This window comes from Coccinella septempunctata, chromosome 3 (assembly GCF_907165205.1).
Source record: "Coccinella septempunctata chromosome 3, icCocSept1.1, whole genome shotgun sequence".
Taxonomy (NCBI): Eukaryota; Metazoa; Arthropoda; class Insecta; order Coleoptera; family Coccinellidae; genus Coccinella; species Coccinella septempunctata.
Window position 1 is genome coordinate 43,335,487 of NC_058191.1, and position 22,609 is coordinate 43,358,095.

At 38.6% G+C, this 22,609-nt stretch overlaps 2 protein-coding genes across 7 annotated transcripts in view; one reads left to right on the top strand and one right to left on the bottom strand.

The window, feature by feature from the left end:
- Positions 1-13,899, top strand: part of LOC123310238 (alpha-actinin, sarcomeric) — a 32,618-nt gene extending 18,719 nt beyond the window's left edge. For 2 of the 5 annotated variants that reach the window (XM_044893705.1, XM_044893701.1), the window contains exons 2-13: positions 2,818-3,052; positions 4,632-4,967; positions 5,852-5,937; positions 7,973-8,065; positions 8,124-8,354; positions 8,418-8,716; positions 8,912-9,191; positions 10,755-10,883; positions 11,155-11,239; positions 11,774-12,005; positions 12,056-12,464; positions 13,088-13,899. In XM_044893705.1, the coding sequence (XP_044749640.1) occupies positions 2,818-3,052; positions 4,632-4,967; positions 5,852-5,937; positions 7,973-8,065; positions 8,124-8,354; positions 8,418-8,716; positions 8,912-9,191; positions 10,755-10,883; positions 11,155-11,239; positions 11,774-12,005; positions 12,056-12,464; positions 13,088-13,246 (2,574 nt within the window). In that variant the 3' untranslated portion in view covers positions 13,247-13,899. Of the gene's footprint in view, positions 1-2,817; positions 3,053-4,631; positions 4,968-5,596; positions 5,696-5,851; positions 5,938-7,972; positions 8,066-8,123; positions 8,355-8,417; positions 8,717-8,911; positions 9,192-10,754; positions 10,884-11,154; positions 11,240-11,773; positions 12,006-12,055; positions 12,465-13,087 lie in introns of all 5 variants that reach the window. The other 3 variants (XM_044893703.1, XM_044893702.1, XM_044893706.1) reach the window with 2 other exon arrangements.
- Positions 13,900-14,263: 364 nt separating this feature from the next.
- LOC123309345 (60S ribosomal protein L31) lies at positions 14,264-15,508 on the bottom strand. 2 transcript variants are annotated; one of them, XM_044892424.1, is made up of 3 exons: positions 15,368-15,508; positions 14,974-15,205; positions 14,264-14,430 (listed from the first exon to the last, which is right to left on the bottom strand). In XM_044892424.1, the coding sequence occupies exons 2-3, from the start codon at positions 15,195-15,197 to the stop codon at positions 14,280-14,282; spliced, it is 375 nt and encodes a 124-aa protein (XP_044748359.1). In that variant the 5' UTR covers positions 15,198-15,205; positions 15,368-15,508; the 3' UTR covers positions 14,264-14,279. The 2 variants fall into 2 exon arrangements, with proteins under 2 accessions (XP_044748359.1, XP_044748360.1); XM_044892425.1 differs by having other exon boundaries at positions 15,264-15,382.
- Between the last annotated feature and the right edge of the window lie 7,101 nt (positions 15,509-22,609).

The following is a 22,609-nucleotide window of genomic DNA, read 5'->3' on the forward strand; positions in this document are numbered from 1 at the left end:
ACGCCCAACCTGTATGTTTTTCGCCAATAGAAATGTTAAACAGTTTGTTGATCCTGTTGAAACAGGATGACGAGACTTTGACTCGTACAAATATTTCAACAGTAGATTCTTGAGGTCCGAAGAAACACTTTTTACCTATACCATTTTTTCCGATTCGGCCCTGATTAAAATATACAGTGTGTTCCTAAATTGAACGTGCAAACGAAAAGGGGAGATTCCTTAAGTGAGTTTAAGAAAAAAAAGTCCCATAAACATGGGGTCGCAAACGTTTCGTTTTCGAGATACAGAGTGTTGAAGTTTGAATTTTTTTATACGAGTTTATCGAATCTTTATGAATCATCGCTACAGATCAGGAAAATTTCCATAAAAACTGACACTGAATTCATTCACCACAGCTTACAAAGTGGCCTTCCCATCATAATTTGGATTTTCACGAGGATTTCGAGAGAATCGTTCAAAATTTTTTTTCTCAAAATCGTTGGTAGATACGACAAAACTACAAGAGACCGAAAAGTTTAGTATAAGAACAAAGCTTCTTTTTACATTTTTTCAAATTAACAGTTGCTCACCAAAAAAAAGTTCTGCAGAAGAACAGGTGTTCCAGAAAAAATATCACCCTGTAGATCTTCTATCGAAATTGCCATGTCACGTGGTGAGAACTCTAAAATGTAATATCTAAGCCAAATTTCAGTTGAATATCTTGCGTGTAGATACTATGAGAAAAAAAACTTGAAAAAAATTCAAACTTCAACACTCTATATCTCGAAAACGAAACGTTTGCGACCCCATGTTTATGGGACGTTTATTTCTTAAACTCACTTAAGGAATCTCCCCTTTTCGTTTGTATGTTCAATTTAGGAACACCCTGTATAGCCATTTTGAGTTTTCATAAAGAGCTGCTCCACCCCTGGAGAAACAAAATTTCCTTCAGAATAACAAGATGAATCTATGACATAAAACATCTGTGGATCTTTTAAACAGAGTTCTATTCAACCAAAATACCCAATTGTTCAAATTTCACAGATACTCTTTAATTTTTGAACAAAACGTTCAAATATTCGTTATACAGTGCGGTCCAGATCGTAACCAAGAAATTTCAACCACGTATTCTACATCAAAAATAAGCCCTAGTTTGTCATATGAACATATGCCGAGAAATGTTTCCTCTCCGAGATACGGGGTGTTAAAATTATGGAGAAAAAATTGTTTTTTATTAATAACTTTCACACTGCTTGAAATATTTCTATGAAATTCGAGACATGGGTTTTGAGCGTCAAGGGGCACTTTTTGCATAATATCATTTCTCTTCTATTCTACCAGTGGCGTCCGTTCTGCAGCGAGACTGAATGAAAATGATACGCCACTGGTTTTTCCAACAACAAAATTTACTTTTTAAATCCTTATTTACTTGGGAGAAAATTCGGTCTCTTGACTTTTTGCTGTACGAGGCACCGTTTCCGGTTAAAAAAATAAAACACATTCTCATGCATGAAGAAATCGCCAAAATTTGATACAGCAAAAATAGTCTTATTATTATTATTTACCTACCATATCAAATTTTGGCGATTTCTTCATGCCTGAGAATGTGTTTCATTTTTTTAACCGGAAACGGTGCTTCCTACAGCAAAAAGTCAAGAGACCGAATTTGCTCCAAATTAAATAAGGATTTAAAAAGTAATTTTTATTGTTGGAAAAGCCAGTGGCGTATAATTTTTTTATTTGAAAATATTCAGGCTCGCTGCAGTACGGGCGCCACTGGTAGAATAGAAAAGATTATTCGAGAATTATTCTCGAATTCTTGTCGAAAATGGTCTAAAACGGTCGGTTTGGACTGATGAAGAATTCGTTGTCAAATCCCAATTCAACACTGTAACTTCAAGAAGAAGAGAGAGTTAAAGGGCAAGGCAAAATTCGCTGTATGGTTTCGGAGTTACAGCCGTTTGAATTTTTTTTTTTCAGTATTGGAAAAAATACTGGCCCACACTCATTGAGAGAATTCAACTTGGAGTGCTTGAGCTCCTTTCTTGATATTGGCAGTTCTTTCCTTCAAGTCGGTTCGCAAACTGCATCAAACTGATCACTTTCATGCCATACGTTTTCCATGCCTTTCTCGCCATACGCTTTTAGAAAGGAAATTGCTCTTCATTGTCGCAGTACGGCCGTGTAAAAATATCTGTTATCCATTGTTCATTATGTGGCTCGGTTTTCAGGAAGCTTTGTCGTACAAGCGAAACGAGAATTTATTGTGTGTGTGAGCGCCATTCTTCTTGAAGTAGGTCCAGATCGAATTTCTTGACGTTCTCCGAATGTTTGATCTTTCTTATCTGGTCGCCGGTCGGAAAAAATGAAACTGATTTATAAGAGTCCTTATATTTATACAGAGTGGGCCATTTAAAACGAAATACGTTTGTAGGAGCTAAGAGGTACTCGATTCTTGATATTCTGGAATTATTTATACAGTGAATTTGAAATACATTAGTAGACCCTCTTTTATGTTGTTCATCTTTACTCGATTTGCCCTTAAAAACCTTAATGAAATACCGAAGCCAAAAACACTTCTTTGACGAAACAAACCAAATCAGATCAGATCTTGCCAAGGTAACACTCTCAGATGCTGGAGCTAGATCGGAAAAGACCAGAAGGAGCCCGAGAAAATTGAGATTTTTGACGCCAGTATCGATCACAGTCAGGTGTGGGTGATACTGATACTCATAGAGCAAAGAGTATTGTTTTTGGCCACGGTATTCATGAAATGCATTTCGTTATGGGATCTTTTGTGAATAGTGAAGTCAACTGACGTTTCGTGTTCCCTTTCAGACATTCACTGCATGGTGCAACAGCCATCTCAGAAAAGCAGGCACTGCCATAGATAATATAGAGGAAGACTTCAGGAATGGCCTCAAACTCATGCTTCTGCTGGAGGTCATTTCCGGGGAAACGCTGCCTAAACCCGACAGGGGCAAGATGCGTTTCCACAAGATCGCCAACGTCAACAAAGCCCTCGACTTCATCGCCAGCAAGGGGGTCAAACTGGTCTCTATCGGGGCCGAAGGTAAGACCTTGTTTTTCGACGAAAATAATAAGGGTATACACTGAGCAAAAAAATTAACGCACATTCTGAAAATCTCAATTTTAATGAAAGTTAACTCTCTATATTGACTTTATAACTTATTTTTTATGTTCTCTCGGGAAGGGATTGAACGAAACAAGACACATTAAATGGAAGAAAAATTCAGGATTTCAAAGAATCTTATGTGAAAGAGAAGAGAGATGAACAATTTTCAAAATACTGAAATGCTGATAAGTGATTTAATACTTGGTATTTCCACCCCTTGCGTTAATTACAGCTCGGCAACGACGGTTCATACTCAAAATGGGTGATCTTAAAATGTTCTGATCTTATCCTTCCCAGATTTCTCCGAGTTGGATTCCTTAGTCATTAAGAGTAGCTGGATGATTTTCTGAACTTCTCAGCCTTCTATTGAGGTTGTCCCAAACCTTCTCAATCGGATTGAGATCTGGACTTCTTGCTGGCCATTCCATTCGAGAGACTTCAACCTCTTCAAGGTACTCCTGAACGATGCGCGCACGATGGGGTCTGGCATTATCGTCCATAAAAATGAAATTTTCACCAATGTATGGGGCAAATGGCACTACGTGCTCTTCAAGAATGTTCCTTATATACTTATCAGCATTCCTAGCTCCATTATCAACGACCACTAGGTCTGTGCGAGCAGTCAAAGATATTCCACCCAATACCATAATCGATCCTCCCCCGAAACCAGTAGTATTCAGGAAATTGCACTGAGCATATCTTTCATGTGGACGTCTGTATACAAGGGAACGTCGATCACAATGGTAGAGGCAGAATCTAGACTCATCTGTGAAGAGAACTCTTTCCCAATCGGCCTCTTCCCAAAGGATATGCTCTCTCGCAAAATACAAACGCGCCCTTCGATGGGCTGGGCCTCTTGCCGCAACACGAGGCCTTAAATCATATTCTCTGAGGCGATTTCTTATTGTCTGAGTGCTAATTTGCACCTCATGAGTTTACTCAAGCTGAATTTGAAGGAGGCGAGCGGTTGCAAACCGTTGTCTCAACGAAGAAACTCCCAAGTAACGTTCTTGAATGGCAGTTGTTACCCGTGGTCTACCCTGTCCTGGTCTTCGGACATTCATAACTGTCTCCCTGAATCGCTGTAACATTCTGGACACACTTGTATGGAAAACTCCAAACCTTTCTGCAATTTTCGTCTATGTCCACCCTTCTTCTCGCAAAATTACCGCTTGGACACATTGCTCTTGGGTCAAATTGCGTGTTTCGCGTTGCATAGCGATCGAGTGTAGAAAATCAAACGAAAGAAAAACTATTGATCACTAGAATTGATCGAGAACAACTGATTTTAGAATGGAGCCAATACATTCAAAATCTGATAATATCATCTTTTTTATTCCTGCTGGGAAAAAACATCTGTATTGAAGAAAACCGTTAAAAGTGGATAACATATGCATGCATAATTCTGATAAAAATAATTATCATTGAGAACACCTTCAGTTGTAGAATAAATTTGAGATTTCCATAATGTGCGTTAATTTTTTTGCGCAGTGTACTTATCATTGTCGTCTTTCAGAAATCGTGGACGGTAACCTGAAAATGACGCTCGGTATGATATGGACGATAATCCTGCGATTCGCCATCCAGGACATCTCGGTGGAGGAGATGACGGCCAAGGAGGGTCTGCTGCTGTGGTGCCAGAGGAAGACCGCGCCGTACAAGAACGTGAACGTGCAGAACTTCCATCTGTCGTTCAAGGACGGTCTGGCCTTCTGCGCCCTGATCCACCGTCACCGACCCGATCTGATCGACTACAACAAGCTGAGCAAGGACAACCCCTTGGAGAACCTGAACACCGCCTTTGACGTGGCCGAGAAGTATTTAGACATTCCTAGGATGTTGGACCCCGATGGTAAGTGCTAGAATATAGACAATGACAACAAAATCCGTACCATTATTATTAGTTCAGATGAACGGTTCTACGTCTCGCAAAATTGGAAAACTCCTCGTCTGATGATACTGAAAACGCTTCGTTTCTAGTTTACCATTTGGCAACAGCGCCTACTAGAAAATAAAAAGAACAATGGCTTGTTTGTTAAATAACAGCTGTTGTTTTGCAGCAATCATAAGGAGCTTACTTCCTAGCGAGCTTCAACAGAAACCGGCCATAAAAACCCATAAAATTTTACGACCTTCCTCGTTCGTCCCAGACTTCATAGACAGCCACCTTTCTCTATCTCATCAAGATAGTGTATTTGTTGTCCTTCATTATCAATGCATATTTCAGTCGATGTTGCCAACTTGTGCAATAGAAACGAAACTCTTTAAATTTTAAATACCTATCTTTATTTTTCAAAATAAACGCCAGATCAGTATTAAGCTTGAGATTTTTCACTGATACCTCGGACTAAGTTGTTATTAAATGTCAAAATTTCGTTTCGAACATAACCTTCTGGTGGGGCCATCTTTTCTCAAACGGCGAAAACTCATCTGAACCTTGAATAAATTCGAATTCTAATCGATGTCGTTTTACGTCTGTAGATTTAATAAACACCCCCAAACCCGACGAACGTGCCATCATGACCTACGTGTCATGTTACTACCACGCCTTCCAAGGGGCCCAACAGGTACACGAGCTGCGTGAAGATTACACACTAATTTTTTTTTCGTGTTTGTGTGTTTTTTTTTCGATTGCGAATTTTATCATCGCTTTTCTTTCTAACCCATTTAAAATTGTTATGGTTATTATTTCGACTACTAATCGCTTCTGTTTTGACTAATGTTTGTTGCATGCAGACTTACAGAACACAGCGATGCCTGACGAGAGGGCCGTGATGACGTACGTGTCTTCGTATTACCATTGCTTCTCCGGAGCTCAAAAGGTGATTTTTTTTTCAGATTTTCATGTATTATTTTCGTTTGGTAGGATTTTCATTTCGTGTTCTCCGATATTTTCCTGGTAGACTGTTTAGTGTGGAAAATGTTGCTTTTTGTTTCGATAAAAGCTTTAAAAGAATCTGGAAGCCAGAAATGGAAATCTACCAAATTTTTTGGGGTACTCAGTAACGCGTGAGGAGAAAAAAACGTGAAGAATGAACATTAAAGTTCTTTTTCAACCAAACAGATTGGAATGGAAAAGAAACTATTCGATGTTTTCGCTAATATACTGCTGTACTCTGATGAACTCCTTTAGGCGAGAAACCTACGTGAGTAGCTTAAAGAATCTGGAAAAAATTGCGATAATTACTGATAATTCCTCGAAAATAACAGTCAAATCATGCCAGCTTGTCAGTTTTTGAACGAATTTCATCAATTTTTTTTCTATACAGAATGTAACAGAATTGATTCGACAAAATTTGGTCACAGATTCTCGAGGCAAAAATTAGGGGATCCGTATTTTTGATTTTTTCCTTTGGAGTTACATCGCCCCTAAAAATAGTCTTTTCTTTTTATTTCAAAAACAGGCAGCAGTGTACCAAATTCTGTGATTCCCACCATAAAGTTTGATAGACCAGTAAATAATGGCTCATAAATCACACACAAAAGTGATTCAGGGATATTATAATGCCCAATGAAATTCCTGGATGTTCATTTTGTGCATCGGTGCATGGTGAAAACAATTTTTTTTTGGCAAACGTGTTTCTTTCATAATATTCACTTGTTACTTCATCGTTGTCTCACGAAAAAAAATTATTCTCTCGGAGATAACTGTGGAAAATTGATCGATTTATCCGTCTATCTATTATCTGCTCCGCTTGTGCGGATTTCGCAAAAATCTATCTTGTATTTGTTCCATGAACTATTTACCTTACATAATGAGCACATGATATATTCAGCAACTAGGAGTGGGTTTGTATTGGAAATGTTCCAGAAAATCGAAGGTGTGGCCAAAGGCGCGAGTTGAACACCATTCAAGGTTGTAGATTAAAAATGCCAACGATCGAATGAAAAAATCTACCATTTTCAGCTTGAGTTCGATTTTTTTTAACGATTGCGAAAACTTTGCGATTTCCACTAATAACATTAACCTGCGATGTTTGTCACACATCGTTAAATCGATAGGTTGGGGAAAAACCATTATTTTTTCAAGACTTTATTTGACAAGTTTTGGATTGTGCGATTTGGGTTGAAGATGTACTGATTTGTTGCCATTTTTGGAGGTAGATTCATAATGCCCATCTCATGAAAGTCTGTCCCTATTGGCGAAAAACTCTGGTCAATCAATTTTCACAATCTTCTCTTGATGCCAATCTCTTACCACTGAGGATGTTTTGAAATGCAAGAAAAACTAGGTAATCGCTTGGTGCCAATTCCGGACTATATGGTGGATGCATCAAAACTTCTTGGTGTCTCTAGGGAGTCACTATAGGCGAGTGAGATCTGGCTTTGTCCTGGTAGAAACCAACACCTCTCTTGCTGGCCAATGACTAGCTTCATCGGTCACATATAGAGATCTTAGTTGAGTGTTTGGCCATATGGAAGCCATTGAAAAAATCCTTCTTTCGAATCCTATCAAATGGACACTAGAACCTTTCCTTTCGCAAGACTTGTTTTGCCCACTGTTTTAGCTGCTTTACCTTGCTTTGACCACGATGGTTTCATGGCACAATTGAAGTATGTCACCCATATCTCAGCCCCCGTTTAATGAAAGCGAAGAAAAACTGTAAAATGCACCGAATTTTTTATTTGTTGACTTCTATTTACAACGCCCTGTAACTTAGAACTAAACGCACCAAACAAAGTACAGCAAGAGGATTGCTTTGGTGTGAAATGTCTACATAGATCTGAAACTGTTCGATAGATACTTCACAAGATATCCATGACTACAGTCATCTTCCTAAAAAAATAATGGATTTTACCCCCAACCTAATATACTGTTTTTTTGAATCTTGCATCAATTCTTGAACGAAATTTTAGGCCGAAACTGCCGCTAACCGCATCTGCAAAGTCCTCAAGGTCAACCAGGAAAACGAACGTCTCATGGAGGAATACGAACGTCTGGCCAGCGACGTAAGTTCACCCAAATCATTCGAAAGCCACCCCCTCTAAAATTCGATCGCGATTTCAGCTCTTGGAATGGATCAGGAGGACCATGCCCTGGCTCAACTCCAGACAGACGGACAATTCTCTCGCGGGGGTACAGAAGAAACTGGAAGAGTACCGTACTTACAGGCGCAAACACAAGCCGCCACGCGTGGAGCAGAAGGCCAAACTGGAGACCAACTTCAACACCCTGCAGACCAAGCTGCGTCTGTCGAACAGACCGGCCTACATGCCCACCGAGGGTAAAATGGTGTCCGTGAGTACAACGACGTAAATTTATCGAGATCCGATCGTCAATTTTTTTTTATTTCCCTCCAAGGACATCGCCAACGCGTGGAAGGGTCTCGAGACGGCCGAGAAGTCCTTCGAGGAATGGCTGCTGTCGGAGATGATGCGACTGGAGAGGCTGGAGCACCTCGCGCAGAAGTTCAAGCACAAGGCGGACGCCCACGAGGAATGGACCAGGGGCAAGGAGGAGATGCTGCAGAGCCAAGATTTCAGACAGTGTCGTCTGAACGAGCTGAAGGCCCTCAAGAAGAAGCACGAGGCCTTCGAATCTGACCTGGCGGCGCATCAGGATCGTGTAGAACAGATCGCCGCCATCGCCCAAGAACTGAAGTGAGTATACACAATCCCGAATAGAGTTGGGGCGCTACTCTCTTCACCAGTCTCTACTTCGAAAAGAAATCGATGCGCCTCAGCAGTTTCTGGACGGTTCTGGAAATTGCCGAAAGCGTCAGGGGCGTACTTAGGACCAAGTTTACTATTTCAATTTTTCCCATCGTTATTTTGTATCTTTATTTTTATTTGCAGCACTTTGGATTATCATGACAGCATCAGCGTGAACGCGCGTTGTCAACGCATATGCGACCAATGGGACAGGCTCGGCGCCTTGACGCAACGCAGACGTCAGGCTCTGGATGACGCTGAAAGGATATTGGAGAAGATCGACATTCTACATTTGGAGTTCGCGAAACGCGCGGCTCCCTTCAACAATTGGTTGGACGGCACCAGGGAGGATCTGGTCGACATCTTCATCGTACACACGGTCGAAGAGATCCAGGGGCTGATCGATGCGCACGCCCATTTCAAGGTGAGAGAGATGTTATCGAAATTGCTCTTTCAGAATATGTATCACATTTCCATCTACGGATACTTTTATTGAGAGATAAACAACTCGCAAGTTGACCATCGAAAACTCCTGAAAAAGATGGGTTCCGTTAAGAATTCGTCAAGACCAAACGGTCGCGCCGAGATGGATGAAATTCTCAGATTTATTACTAGAAGAGTTACTCTTTCAGAATATGTCTGACGTTTAGATCTACGATAATTTTCCTGGAAGTGAAATTTCTCGAAAGATGACCTTCGAAAAATTCCCAAAAAGTTGGGTTCAGTTAAAACTTCCTCAAGACCGAACGGTTATGCCGAAATGGATGAAATTCTCAGATTTATTACTAGAAGAGTTACTCTTTCGGAATATCTCTCACGTTTAGATCTACGATAATTTTCCTGGAAGAGAAATTTATCGAAAGATGACCTTCGAAAAATTCCCAAAAAGTTGAGTTCAGTTAAAACTTCCTCAAGACCGAACGGTTGTGCCGAAATGGATGTAATTCTCATATTTATTACTAGAAGAGTTACTCTTTCAGAATATGTCTCACGTTTAGATCTACGATAATTTTCCTGAAAGAGAAATTCCTCGAAAGATGACCTTCGAAAAATTCCCAAAAAGTTGAGTTCAGTTAACACTTCCTCGAGATCGAATGGTTGTGCCGAAATGGATGAAATTCTCAGATTATATACTAGAAGAGTTACTCTTTCAGAATATGTCGGACGTTTAGATCTACGATAATTTTCCTGGAAGAGAAATTTCTCGAAAGATGACCTTCGAAAAATCCTGAAAAAGATGGGTTCAGTTGAAAATTCATCAAGACCGAACGGTTGCGCCGAGATAGATGAAATTCTCAGATTTATTACTAGAAGAATTACTCTTTCAGAATATGTCTCACGTTTGGATCTACGATAATTTTCCTGGAAGAGAAATTCCTCGAAAGATGACCTTCGAAAAATTCCCAAAAAGTTGAGTGCAGTTAACACTTCCTCAAGACCGAACGGTTGTGCCGAAATGGATGTAATTGTCAGATTTATTACTAGAAGAGTTACTCTTTCAGAATATGTCTCACGTTTAGATCTACGATAATTTTCCTGGAAGAGAAATTTCGCGAAAGATGACCTTCGAAAAATCCTGAAAAAGATGGGTTCAGTTGAAAATTCATCAAGACCGAACGGTTGCGCCGAGATAGATGAAATTCTCAGATTTATTACTAGAAGAATTACTCTTTCAGAATATGTCTCACGTTTGGATCTACGATAATTTTCCTGGAAGAGAAATTCCTCGAAAGATGACCTTCGAAAAATTCCCAAAAAGTTGAGTGCAGTTAACACTTCCTCAAGACCGAACGGTTGTGCCGAAATGGATGTAATTGTCAGATTTATTACTAGAAGAGTTACTCTTTCAGAATATGTCTCACGTTTAGATCTACGATAATTTTCCTGGAAAAGAAATTTCTCGAAAGATGACCTTCGAAAAATGGGGTACACGGAATTATAACAATTATAATCACCAAATGCACAATTTTTATTTTTCCCATTACAGGCCACGTTAGGAGAAGCTGACAAGGAGTACCAGAGCATCGTGGGTCTCGTAAGGGAAGTCGAATCGATCGTCAAACAACACCAAGTACCCGGAGGACTCGAGAACCCCTACACCACCCTAACCGCTCACGTAAGTCTTCTAGTACCCCCGAAATTTTCGTTTTACCTCCTCCACGTTCTCACATCATCGCACAATTCGCGATTCGGCATCATCTCTCATCAACTCTCATCCCACAAACCCCTTCCGGCCCGATGTATTCGATTGACGAAACACTAAAATTCAATATGAACTTTTTTCTTCGCCTTACTTTAAAAGGAAGGATTCGGTGGAGACCTAGAGGTAAAAAAGTCGGTTGTCGAAGATCCGTCTTCCGGGTCCGTACTAAATATTGTTGTTGCAGGATCTGACCAGGAAATGGGGCGAGGTGAGACAGCTGGTGCCCCAGAGGGACGCCACCCTGCAGGCCGAATTGAGGAAGCAACAAAGTATCCTTTTTAATCGACGTGTACCGTTGGTTGTAGTTAGATTGGACGCTTGCGTGAAATTCGTCACCCGTTGGGCATCAAACACGATCAGTAACGCGTCGTTTTGGCTTCTTTCGAAGGTTTTTTCGATTCAAGTAGTTTAGCAAAGACGGTTCTGACTCACTCTGATGACATACTTCACAATTTGAATCGTGACCTCGTCTCAGTTTTGTGGTACTCCATCGTTATGGTTACCATTGGTCTCCAGAAGTTAGCAGGGATGGCGACTTAGTGGTTCTTTCGGATTATTAGATTTAGGGAAACATTTTGCTGGTCCCATGGTCACCACAAGTGCCGCATAACTGAGCACGAAGTTACGATTCAAACTGTGGTTATGTTACCTAAGTGAGCCAGAACTGTCTTTGCTATACTACTGATTTTAACGAATTTTTATCGAATTGCACGATTTGAATAGGTAGAATGGTTGTGCGGGTATTTTTTGGAGTTTATTTGACTCATTTAGCACACTATGAATTTTCCTTAACGAGAGCTCAGATAACGAGATGCTGAGACGTCAATTCGCCGAGAAGGCTAACGCAGTCGGACCCTGGATCGAGCGTCAACTGGACGCGGTGACGGCTATCGGAATGGGTCTTCACGGCACCCTTGAGGATCAGCTGCACCGTCTCAAGGAATACGAACAGGGAGTGTACGCGTACAAACCGCACATCGAGGAACTTGAGAAGATCCACCAGGCCGTCCAGGAGAGCATGATCTTCGAGAACAGGTACGATCGAAGAATAAACTGACGTATTTTCCCTAATCGAAAATTTCCAGATACACCCAATACACCATGGAAACGCTGCGAGTGGGCTGGGAACAGCTGCTGACCTCGATCAACAGGAACATAAACGAGGTCGAGAACCAGATCCTGACCAGGGACTCGAAGGGCATCACCCAAGAACAGCTGAACGAGTTCAGGTCGTCCTTCAACCACTTCGACAAGAACAGGACCGGACGTCTGACGCCCGAAGAGTTCAAATCTTGCCTGGTATCCCTCGGATATTCGATCGGCAAGGACAGACAGGGCGACATTGATTTCCAGAGGATCCTGGCCGTCGTCGATCCGAACAACACCGGCTACGTGCACTTTGACGCGTTCCTCGACTTCATGACCAGGGAGAGCACGGACACCGACACGGCCGAACAGGTCATCGACAGTTTCCGCATCTTGGCCGCCGATAAGGTAAGCGCGACTTGATCCTGAATCGCAGATTCTTCTTCTTCAGAGAACCAACGAAACTTTTCATCAAAATATACAGGAATCGTACAGTATTTCACACTATATTTTCGTAGATTCTTCATAAATTTGTAAGAATCCATTCGAATGAATGTCTGTCAAATTGATATAATCATGACATTCATGACAATTGACAACTTTAAACCTTCGGCTTCTATGACAACGCTTAGGGATCGTGCATTTCCGTAAGCTCCGAGCGCCATTTCGTCACTCGTCAGTTTCTATGGCAACGCTGCGAGGGTCGAGTTTATAAAATGTCAAATTCGAATTTATCGCAAAATTGATCATTTTCAAACTGAATTTTAAAATAGTTGCGATAATTTTTAGGAAATTTCGCTAGCTTTATCCTGTAGGGGCATTTTTCCATCTCGTTTTCGAACAAAACTATAATTTAAAAGATGTCTCAAACAAATTTAAATCCTCTTGAGAAATCGCGAGGTTGGGGAATTTTCATGTTTTAACTCGGCAATTTTTTGAGAATTTCTTCCTCTTTATTGACCACTTTGATCCAAATCGAGGTCACGTGATCAAAAAATCATCTAAAACATGTTGATTTAATTTTTTTTCAGCCGTATATTCTGCCGGATGAGCTCAGAAGAGAACTGCCCCCAGATCAGGCGGAATACTGCATTCAGCGCATGCCCCCATTCAAAGGCCCAGGTGCAGTACCCGGGGCCTTGGACTACATGTCGTTCTCCACAGCCCTCTATGGAGAATCCGACCTATAATCCTGTTCTTCGTAGTAATTCATATCTCTACAAAATGTTTTGCTCCATATCTATTTATTTATCAACTTTTCAAAAACGAATATCGCCAAGAATCTTCCATTACTCGAACGAACATATGTGTAGATACGAACTGCAAATTTTATTTTCTGAGAATTTTCTTATCTTGGAGGTATGTTTAGTCTTTTTATGTACTATTTTTTCTTTTATGAAGAATTTATTTAATTTATACGTGCCCATATTCATTTAATTAAGTTTTGTGTACATAAGAGAAGGTAAACGTTAGGGTTTTTTGTTCTCGTTATCTGGATAACGACAAATAACCTTTACTGTTTTACGTCTAACATAAAGGTTCTTTGTTAAATTATTGCCTTTTTTCAATGTAAGCAAAGAACCTCTATGATTTTGTTTTGGTTGGAGTTTTATGATATTTATTTAAAAAGAATGATTTATTTGCCTCGAACTATACTAACCTTATATTGTAAGTTTCAAAATATCGAATTGTATTTAAAATCATTTTATTCTCGTAATTTTTTTCTGATTTTTTTTTTCGTTTTAAAATGGTTTCTGACCAAAAGATGAAATGTAGTGCTATATTTTATGTTCAAATTTAGATTTCCTAAGATGAAACTATGTGAATAAATTTATTAATTGATTATGAATTTTTTTTTTGTTTTTATTTTGGAATACCCTTCAGTTCACAGATAAGATCATGAGAAGAAAGATTCAGTCTTAAAATACCCAGGTTTGGCACATCTTTTCTTCATTAAGCAGAACTAACAACTAAGCATCATGAGTAGTCATAGAAAACTATATTTTAACTGCTCTAATTCATTTTATAGGTTAGATCAGTTGAAAAAAGGTCGAGAGCCTAACCTAACTTTTTCACATTCAACATCAAACAATAACGATTCTAATGGGATATATTTTAAAACATCGGAGGCCTCAAGAAATAAGAAAATTAGATTCATCAGGACAAGGGATGGGAATAGAAAAACACATACGAAATTATAAAATAGATTATCGAATAAATTTTTTATTCTTGGCTAGCATCAACATTCTCTGTCTGTAATTTTTTAAAGGTAGCAACTGGAACATATGTTGCTAAAGTATAAAGTTTATGTACAGAGTCTTCATCTTCGTTCCTCCTTCTGGATAAACGGACACGTAGTCTGAAGGGTACATTTCTGAAAGAAAACATAAAAGTGAAATAACAAGACCATTTATGATCAAAAAATATTCGGTTTCATAAGTATGATCCAACATTCAATATCAGTCCCAAGATAAAGTTCTAAATGTTCCTATTCTGAGACCCCCTTGCACAGTTCAGGTTTACAGAGTTCTAAATTGATCCCAGATTAATTAGGACAGTTCTGATCAATTTAGTTAGATTGAACTTGGATTAATGTTAAAAACTGCTTAATTCTGTACTGAACAACCAGACCTAGCAAATACAATCAACGGACTGCAACATATTGACTAAACTAAAACACATGTGTACTCATAAAATGATACATTAGTACTAGTAGAAGTAACTTGTCACAGATTGTGCAGAATAATAATGAATTGATAACAAAACAGACCTCATCTACCAAGTAAGAGGCCAGACTACAACATGAAAGTTTGTGAGAATGTTATGTGTATTGACTAGGATCAAAGCATATTATATAGACAATAACAATGAAATAGGTTGGATTTATACTTGATTCAAACAATGAACAAAATCGTACCTTATTCCTTTGGACCAAATTTGTTTGTTTAATCTGGTGTCGATCCTAACATCCTGGGTACCCATTTGCAAAACAGCAAACTTCCTGATTTCTTTGATGGCTCTTGGAGCCCTCTTTTTGAAACCTACTCCATGAAGCCTTTTGTGCAGGTTTATCGTGTACTCTCTTGTGACAACTTCGTTGATGGCAGATTTGCCTTTTTTCTCACCTTTAGGTTTGGCCATTTTCTAACCTGAAACAACAAACATCAATTAGAAAAATACCTTGGTGAATAATTGAGTGAAAAATACTTGGATTTCTCGATAGAGCAAATTTAGGTGAGATATGTGCGAAAAAGAATTGTTTTGTTAAATTCCGGATGATAGAGAAGAAATATGAAAATATTTTTACGTACCTAGTCCGATTGGAATTGTCCACTGAAAGAACTGGTACCATAGAAATGCAACCTAACCTAAAGTTCTTGGTTCGATGATGAATGCGTGTTCACGGTATACTTTTGTACGGCCGAATTCTATGGCTTAATTTTGGCATTATGTATTTCGTTTGGAACATCTGCAAAACATAATAATTATATAATTTCAATTGCGACTCATTATATAAAGGATAAATCGAATAAAATTTATTTAATTAACACAAATTTGAACATATATCAAGAAAACATTTTAACATGTCGCCTATGGTTTTGCCCTCTATGTACCACTGCTCGAATCTCTCCTAAACTCCTGTAGAGAAAACTTTTCGGTTTATTAAATTAGGAAATTTTGATCAATATCATGGAAACATCATTAATAGAATTAGTGTATAAATGATTCCATGATTTACTCACCTTGTGAATCTTCAATGAAGTGCATTTAACAATCATTAGTTCTATAAGATTTCCATAGATGGTGCTGCTAACGCGGGAAACAAAATTTATTCTTTCATATATCCATATTATCAACATGAACATTTTTGAAAGTGTTTTTTGCAATTCAATTAAATGATCAGTGACACATTTTTTTCTGGTACACCAACCGACGCTTCTTGAATGCTTCATCCTTCTGAAGCTGGCATAACTATTAAAATAAAAATCTCGAAAATCAAGTGAAATTTCAAAATGAAAATTTTTCTACTACCTTTCAACATGAATCTATAAATTGCAAGAAAAAATAAAAAACATTTCAAAGTTGGTGTCGAATTCCATTAGAATCTTTCGTAGGTTTTCTTGTTATGGGCTAAAAATAGATAATGAATGTTATTAAACTACAATACCAATCAAATATTTATCTGATAATTCAAAAGGTTAATTTCTCCAAAAAGCAGACGAACCAAACTTCTGCGCTAGTGTTGAAGGACAAAGGTCCAAAAAACCAATGACCTACCAGTGCTTGAGGACCTTTAGAGGGCACACGCATCAAAGCAACGCATATGCAAGCAGTCGTCGTCCCAGGGGCCAGGGGGGTTCGCCAAGAGCCGCAGCTCGATCCCCCTTCTGCCTCTGCCCCCCCTGCAGACTGTTAGTGGTACTAGTCGCTCACGACTTCACATCTATCCGAATTTTATCAGCAAGTCGTTCTGCCAGACGGTCACGGGTTTATACACTTTGTAGTGTCTTATACACACAAAGTCATTATCAAGTTGCATACGCATTTTTCTAAAGGCTCCATGGATGAGAGGACTTGGACAGAAGACGGGTCCGACAGTCGGTTTATACATCAAAAGAAAGCAACACATGTGGTGGTGCGTTTGGTTTTGGACGTTGAATTTAACTAATTTTTTCCATAGTTCTTATAGTTTTCCTTGAGTTTGAAATCAGCTTTTATTACATGCTTGCTTTTTTTCCGCTGTAGATCAAACAATACCATCTTATGGAATTCAAACTCAGCAACTTGTTCTAGTGCACCTAAGACTTGGGCAAAATTTCATCAGATATTGAAGAAGAAAATAGAATTTTAGAGATAGCAAAACTTTTATAGCTCATAAGTATAGTAGGTACCTATTTATTGAGGTATTTGCAATTTTTTTTGGCTGTCAAATGGTGGGAGTTCAGAATGGAAGTTTTTGGAGCTATCAAAAAAAAAGACAATAATTAACGATGTATGAAATACCCAGAAGTTCAACCAGAACTGACATCTTAGTTACACCGCTTAACATTTTCAACTTCCGGCAAATCCGAAAGTCCGTTCGACCTTTAGGCTTTCGGCGTTATAATGCAATTTTCTACAGGCTGATCGTGTTTACGGCGATTCGTCACGGTCTGGGGGCTGTAGGAAATTCCCGTCTGTCTATTCACGCTGTCTGAAGAAATTGTTACGAATCTGGTTCTGGGAATAGCTAGCTGTCTGCACTTGATAACGAAAAAGATAGAATGGGGGTGTCGAATTCTTCAAACATCATGAGAAACGCTCAATGTTGGAGGATATCATCAACCGTATTAAATTACGTTTGAGGAATAATATGAATAATTCAAATATTGAATTCGTAAAAGGGTGCAAAAGATTTTCTCAGTTCATTTACCGAAACGATAAAGTAAAATAGTAAAAGAGAGAACTATCATAGATACCGACTATTTCGACACTTTTGGAATTTAATGGGATGTCGGGAGACAAAGGACAAAACCGAAATCACGGACATGCATAACCACTCCGTAAACTGTCCCTCGTCTACCTGAAAATTTATCCGAAATAAATTCGAAACTGGCCAAACTGCTATCTCGGAATCAAACCCACATGATCAAACGATATCCCCCCTTGTACGTAATTGACAGCTTTCTATCCTTTCCCCTTCTAATCCTGAATAGGTGGTCTGCCGAATATACTCAGCGACATTAGATGTGTTTGCACAAAGAAGGAATCATTGGGATTTTTATGGCAATGTGGTAGTCTGATGATGAAGACTTTCACGGTCACATACTATCGGTGACTCTTTGACTCGTACTGCGTACAAATATTTTAACAGTAGATTCTTGAGGTCAAAAGGAACACTTTTTTCCCATATGATTTTTTCCGATTCGGCCCTGATAAAAAGATATAGCCATTTTCAGTTTTCACAATGACCTGTGCCAGTCCTGAAAAAACAAAATTACCTTCAGAAAAACTAGCTAAATCTGTGACACTACACATCTGTGGATTTTTCAAACAGAGTTGTATTCAGCAGAGAACCCAATTTTTCAAGTTTCACAGATACTTTTTAATTTTTTAACATCAAATTACTGGAAAACGGCGCATTATACGAGGAAATATGAAGAATACTTTTATTTTACAAAACGTCTAAATATTCATTAAATTCTCTTAGTTTCAAGAGTTGGGTTCTTTGAATTTTTGGTATTTTTATATTACATAATGGACACAATGAGAAAACTGGAAGATGTGGGTGATATCTTGTGTTCGAAAAAGATTCACCAAAGAAATGGAAAACTATATTGTGAAATTCATTTCATTCGATAAAACCGTTTGTGAGATAGAACTAAAATAGCATTTTTCTATGGTTTTTCAACAGCCTGTACCTTTCAAATCGAGCAGATTCGTAAAAAATGGTTGAGGAAAAAGTGTTTCTTTTTGACCTCAAGAATCTACTGTTAAAATATTTGTACGGGTCAAAAACTCTGTATAAATGTTTTCTGGTTCATCGTGAAACCAATTTTTATCCAGTTTCATCGATTTTTGTCTGAGGTCAAAAACACCACTCTTCGCTATTGATGGACCTTGAATCGTGCCTGTAATCTGTGCTAACCTAAATTTTGTCAGTTTTGTAATCGAGGACTGACGTATGTAGATTGTTTATAGGGTACTCTAACAATTTGTCAAAATCAGCTGATTGTTCGTTACCGTGGGGCACACAAAGCTTTTTATTATCACTATAAAGAGGCATTTCTGAAAAAGCTATAGTCTTATCACTCTAATCTTACGTCGGGAAGAACATTTTTTCCAAAAACATGCACAAAATACAATACTCGACCAAAACAGCACGCGAATCAATGGAGGGAAAAGCTTGTGTGCCCCACGACAGCGAACGCTTAGCTGATTTTGACAAATCGTTAGAGTTCCCCATTAGTATTTGCGTTTGGTAAACGTCAAAAATCTCGAATTTCTGAAGCTTCTTTTTATTATTCACGCTTCAGTTATTCGTCTTTCGTTCGGCACTCAAGACGCAGCGGTTGGCTCACAAATAACAATTTCCCAACCCACTGAAACGGCTGATTTTCCCCTCAACTTAAGAATTACAGATATAGAGTTGACCACCTTCAAATTATCAAGCAACTCTCAACCAGATCCAAAAAATCGTAACACATCTAATGTCACCGAGTGTAGCACAGGTTAAAATTCCGAGCGATTCGCATAATCCAAGGCGACTGCAACCTTACATTGGATACGCTAATTTGGGGATGATTAATCGATTGTTTGATAATTGAGGCTTTCGCAACCTCGAACCGAAAGAAGTTGCCTCAATACCAACGAAATTTACGATTTTGTTTTCGCGGCTGTCCGTTCAGCTTCCCGCATACGATGTTATGATACTGATTGACAAGATATCGATGACCTATTTGCATGAATCTTGGGAGATAATTCGAAGGCTGATCGAGTGAAAAAAATTACAAAATTCAAGCTGGGAAGGCTCCAGCCAATCCACTATTCGCACCTTTGCTCTCTCTGGACGATTTTTGAGGTCAGAATGTATTCCAATGCCAAAATTGTTTATACATAATTGGATGTTTCTCAGAATGGGTTAATTATCAATTATGATCTTGTATATATTCACTGGGAAGATTCATTGCTAATTTATAATGTAATACATAATTGTAATACAATAGATTGATTCTTATTCTCGGTAATCCACGAAATGAGAAACTGATTTTTCTACTGACAAAATAGAAAATTCTCCTGGAGGACCTTACAGATCTCTTCGAATATAAACTTACACAAGTCCCAAAATGTTTAATGTAAATTTTACAGGTGGCAGCATTGTTTTTTTTTTGCTAAATTCCACAGGGCAATAAATCATGTTTCCGGAAACATTCGAGCTGCCCTTATGCAACTAGGATCACTGTTGCCAATTTGTGACAAAAAAAAACTAGAAAAACAACCACTTTATGTGAGCAACCTTCCTCCGGTCAGTTGCCACCAGAAACGAGAGCAATAAAACTGGTCAGGTATCTCGAGGAATAGAAGGGTTCATTGTGCAATAACCCTTCTCTTGACAATTTCGCTAAATTGGTGCGAGACGGTCGTTTTCGGCGAATTTCAGAGAAAACCCTTGAAAAAATACACAATGAACTGTGCAATCTGGGTCCCGCAAATACCAGAATTTACTACGCTTTTTTTTATGATTATGACATTGGACGAATTCAAAAATTGCAGAAGGCAGAAGGGTTTGGTTGATGGTCAACTCGTTCTTTTTGTGCGTTGGTTTTTTATTACATTGTCGCAGTTTTTGGGGAGGTAGTTTGGTGGTGGTTATACGGCTATTGAACGGTATTCAAGAAGGTTGAGGAATTTTTCATGGTTCAGGGATTTTTTTCTGTATTGGCAATGAATTGTTGACTTGTAATAAAATGAGGAGGTAAACGTTCAAAATTATGCTAATCCTTTGACAAAGTCAATACACATTTGTCGAGAGATGACATAAGGAATCTAGAAATCTAAAAAAGGTTTCATAAACGTTAATATCTATCTGAAAAATTTTGACGCAAATATTGAAGAGATGATGTTCTATCATCGTTTGAAAGTTCTCTTGTTCATTTCATTTATTCCATTCATACATTGTTGAATTTTTTGTTTTTATCGATTTTATCTTTTTTTTATTGATTTCTGAATGAAGTTTTGATTTGTTCATTATTATTTCCGAAGATTTAGCAACTGTCGATTTCTTTGACTACATATACAGAGTGTCCTTGACTAGTACAAATATTTCAACAGTAGATTCTTGAGGTCAAAAGAAACACTTTTTTCCCTCACCATTTTTTTCGAATCGGCTCGTACCATAAAAATACCAAAAATTCAAAGAATCTATCACTAGCAATTAAGATGGACGCTATCTAATGAATATTTGAACGTTTTTAAAATAAAAGTATTCTTCATATTTTCTCCAATTATGCGCAATTTTCGAGTAAAAACTTCTTTCATATAGTTTTTTATTTTAATATTGAGATGAATAATTTTGCAACAATAAAAAAACTCTCTCCTCGAAAATGGACTCATTGTAGAGATGAAAATAGCAAAAATGCAATGCCGCAAATGGTTTACGAAGCCAACCCTTCCGTAAAACCTTCAAAAAACACCCGAAACGCACTTTTCTATGAGAACCGCCCTGCAAACAACCCCAATAAAACACGCAATTTCAGAAAACTTTACGACCCCGCTTTTTACGTTCATTTTAAGCCAATTTCGAAAATTGCCAAAGGGTTGCTGATGAACAACCCATCCCCATTGTGGCCTAATAGGCATCTAAATTGCGAAGATGACTATAGACAAATAATTCTTCGACCCGTCTAACGGTATCTGACAGAAAAAAGGTAAATTGCGTCCCTTAAAAAAAGGGTTCGCATTTTTGTACCGTTTTATTGCCCCGTTGCCAATACGTGAGCCGTGGGAATCTTCTGATATACTGTTACATAATATTCTACCTGCTGCAGATTTTTCGGATCTGGTTGCCTCTCTTTCACCAATCTAATGATACAGGTGTTGGTCTTGGATGTTTGGATTCGTTATCTGCTGTGACGACTCTATTCTTTCGGCATTCTCGGGAGTTTTGCATTGTTTGCAAGATCATAATCCTGTTTGATCGATGTGTATTTATCTAGTGCCTCAGTCTGCTCCGCGATGCTCTCGTGTTTTCCCCAAGAAAATGTGTTTTCTGAAAAAAATTCTGATACGCTACATGTACGATGATATATTGAAAAATTCTTAGCCTACTATAGAACCAAACAAAATTTTGATGTCAAAATATTTTATTACTCAACATATTCTCCTCTTAATTGGATACATTTATTACAGCGAACCTGCAACGTCTCTAGACCTTTAAAAAAAAATGTTTCTTCTTGCTCTGCAAACCAGACCTCCACAGCTTTTATTACCTCCTCGTTGGATGAAAATTTACGACCTTTTAAACTTTTTTTCAGTTGAGGAAAGAGATGATGGTCGGATGGAGCCAAATCTGGTGAATAAGGAGGGTGTTCTAGTAATTCAAACCCTCAATCACAAATTTTTTGCATGGCAACATGAGATTTGTGTGCAGGGGCGTTGTCCTGCAAAAACAAAACACCTTTCGATAGCTTTCCGCGTCTTTTCTCTTCAATTTTTTCCCGTAGAGTGGTCACTAATGTCGAATAGTAATCTCCGGTTATTGTTTCACCCTTATCCAAAAAATCAATCAATGATTACTCCATGGCAATCCCAAAAAACTGAAGCAAGAACTTTTCCAGCAGATTTTTGGACAAGAAACTTCTTAGGTCTTGGAGAATCAGAGTGTCGCCATTCCATCGATTGTTGCTTTGTTTCTGGATCGTAGAAATGTACCCAAGTCACATCCATAGTAACAATTCGGTTTAAGAAGTCTACATCATTTTCAAATCGAGCACAGATCGAACGCGATGCTTCTACCCTTGCACGCTTTTGGTCAACATTCAAACATTTGGGGATCCAATTTGCAGCAATTTTTC

What these genes read in the sequence shown, in the direction of transcription:
- LOC123309345 (XM_044892424.1), bottom strand. Translation starts at nt 15,197, where the DNA reads ATGGCCAAACCTAAAGGTGAGAAAAAAGGCAAATCTGCCATCAACGAA. An exon ending in ATTTGGTCCAAAGGAATAAG is followed by an intron (nt 14,431 to 14,973) that starts GTACGATTTTGT and finishes GTTTTCTTTCAG; the next exon opens with AAATGTACCCTTCAGACTAC.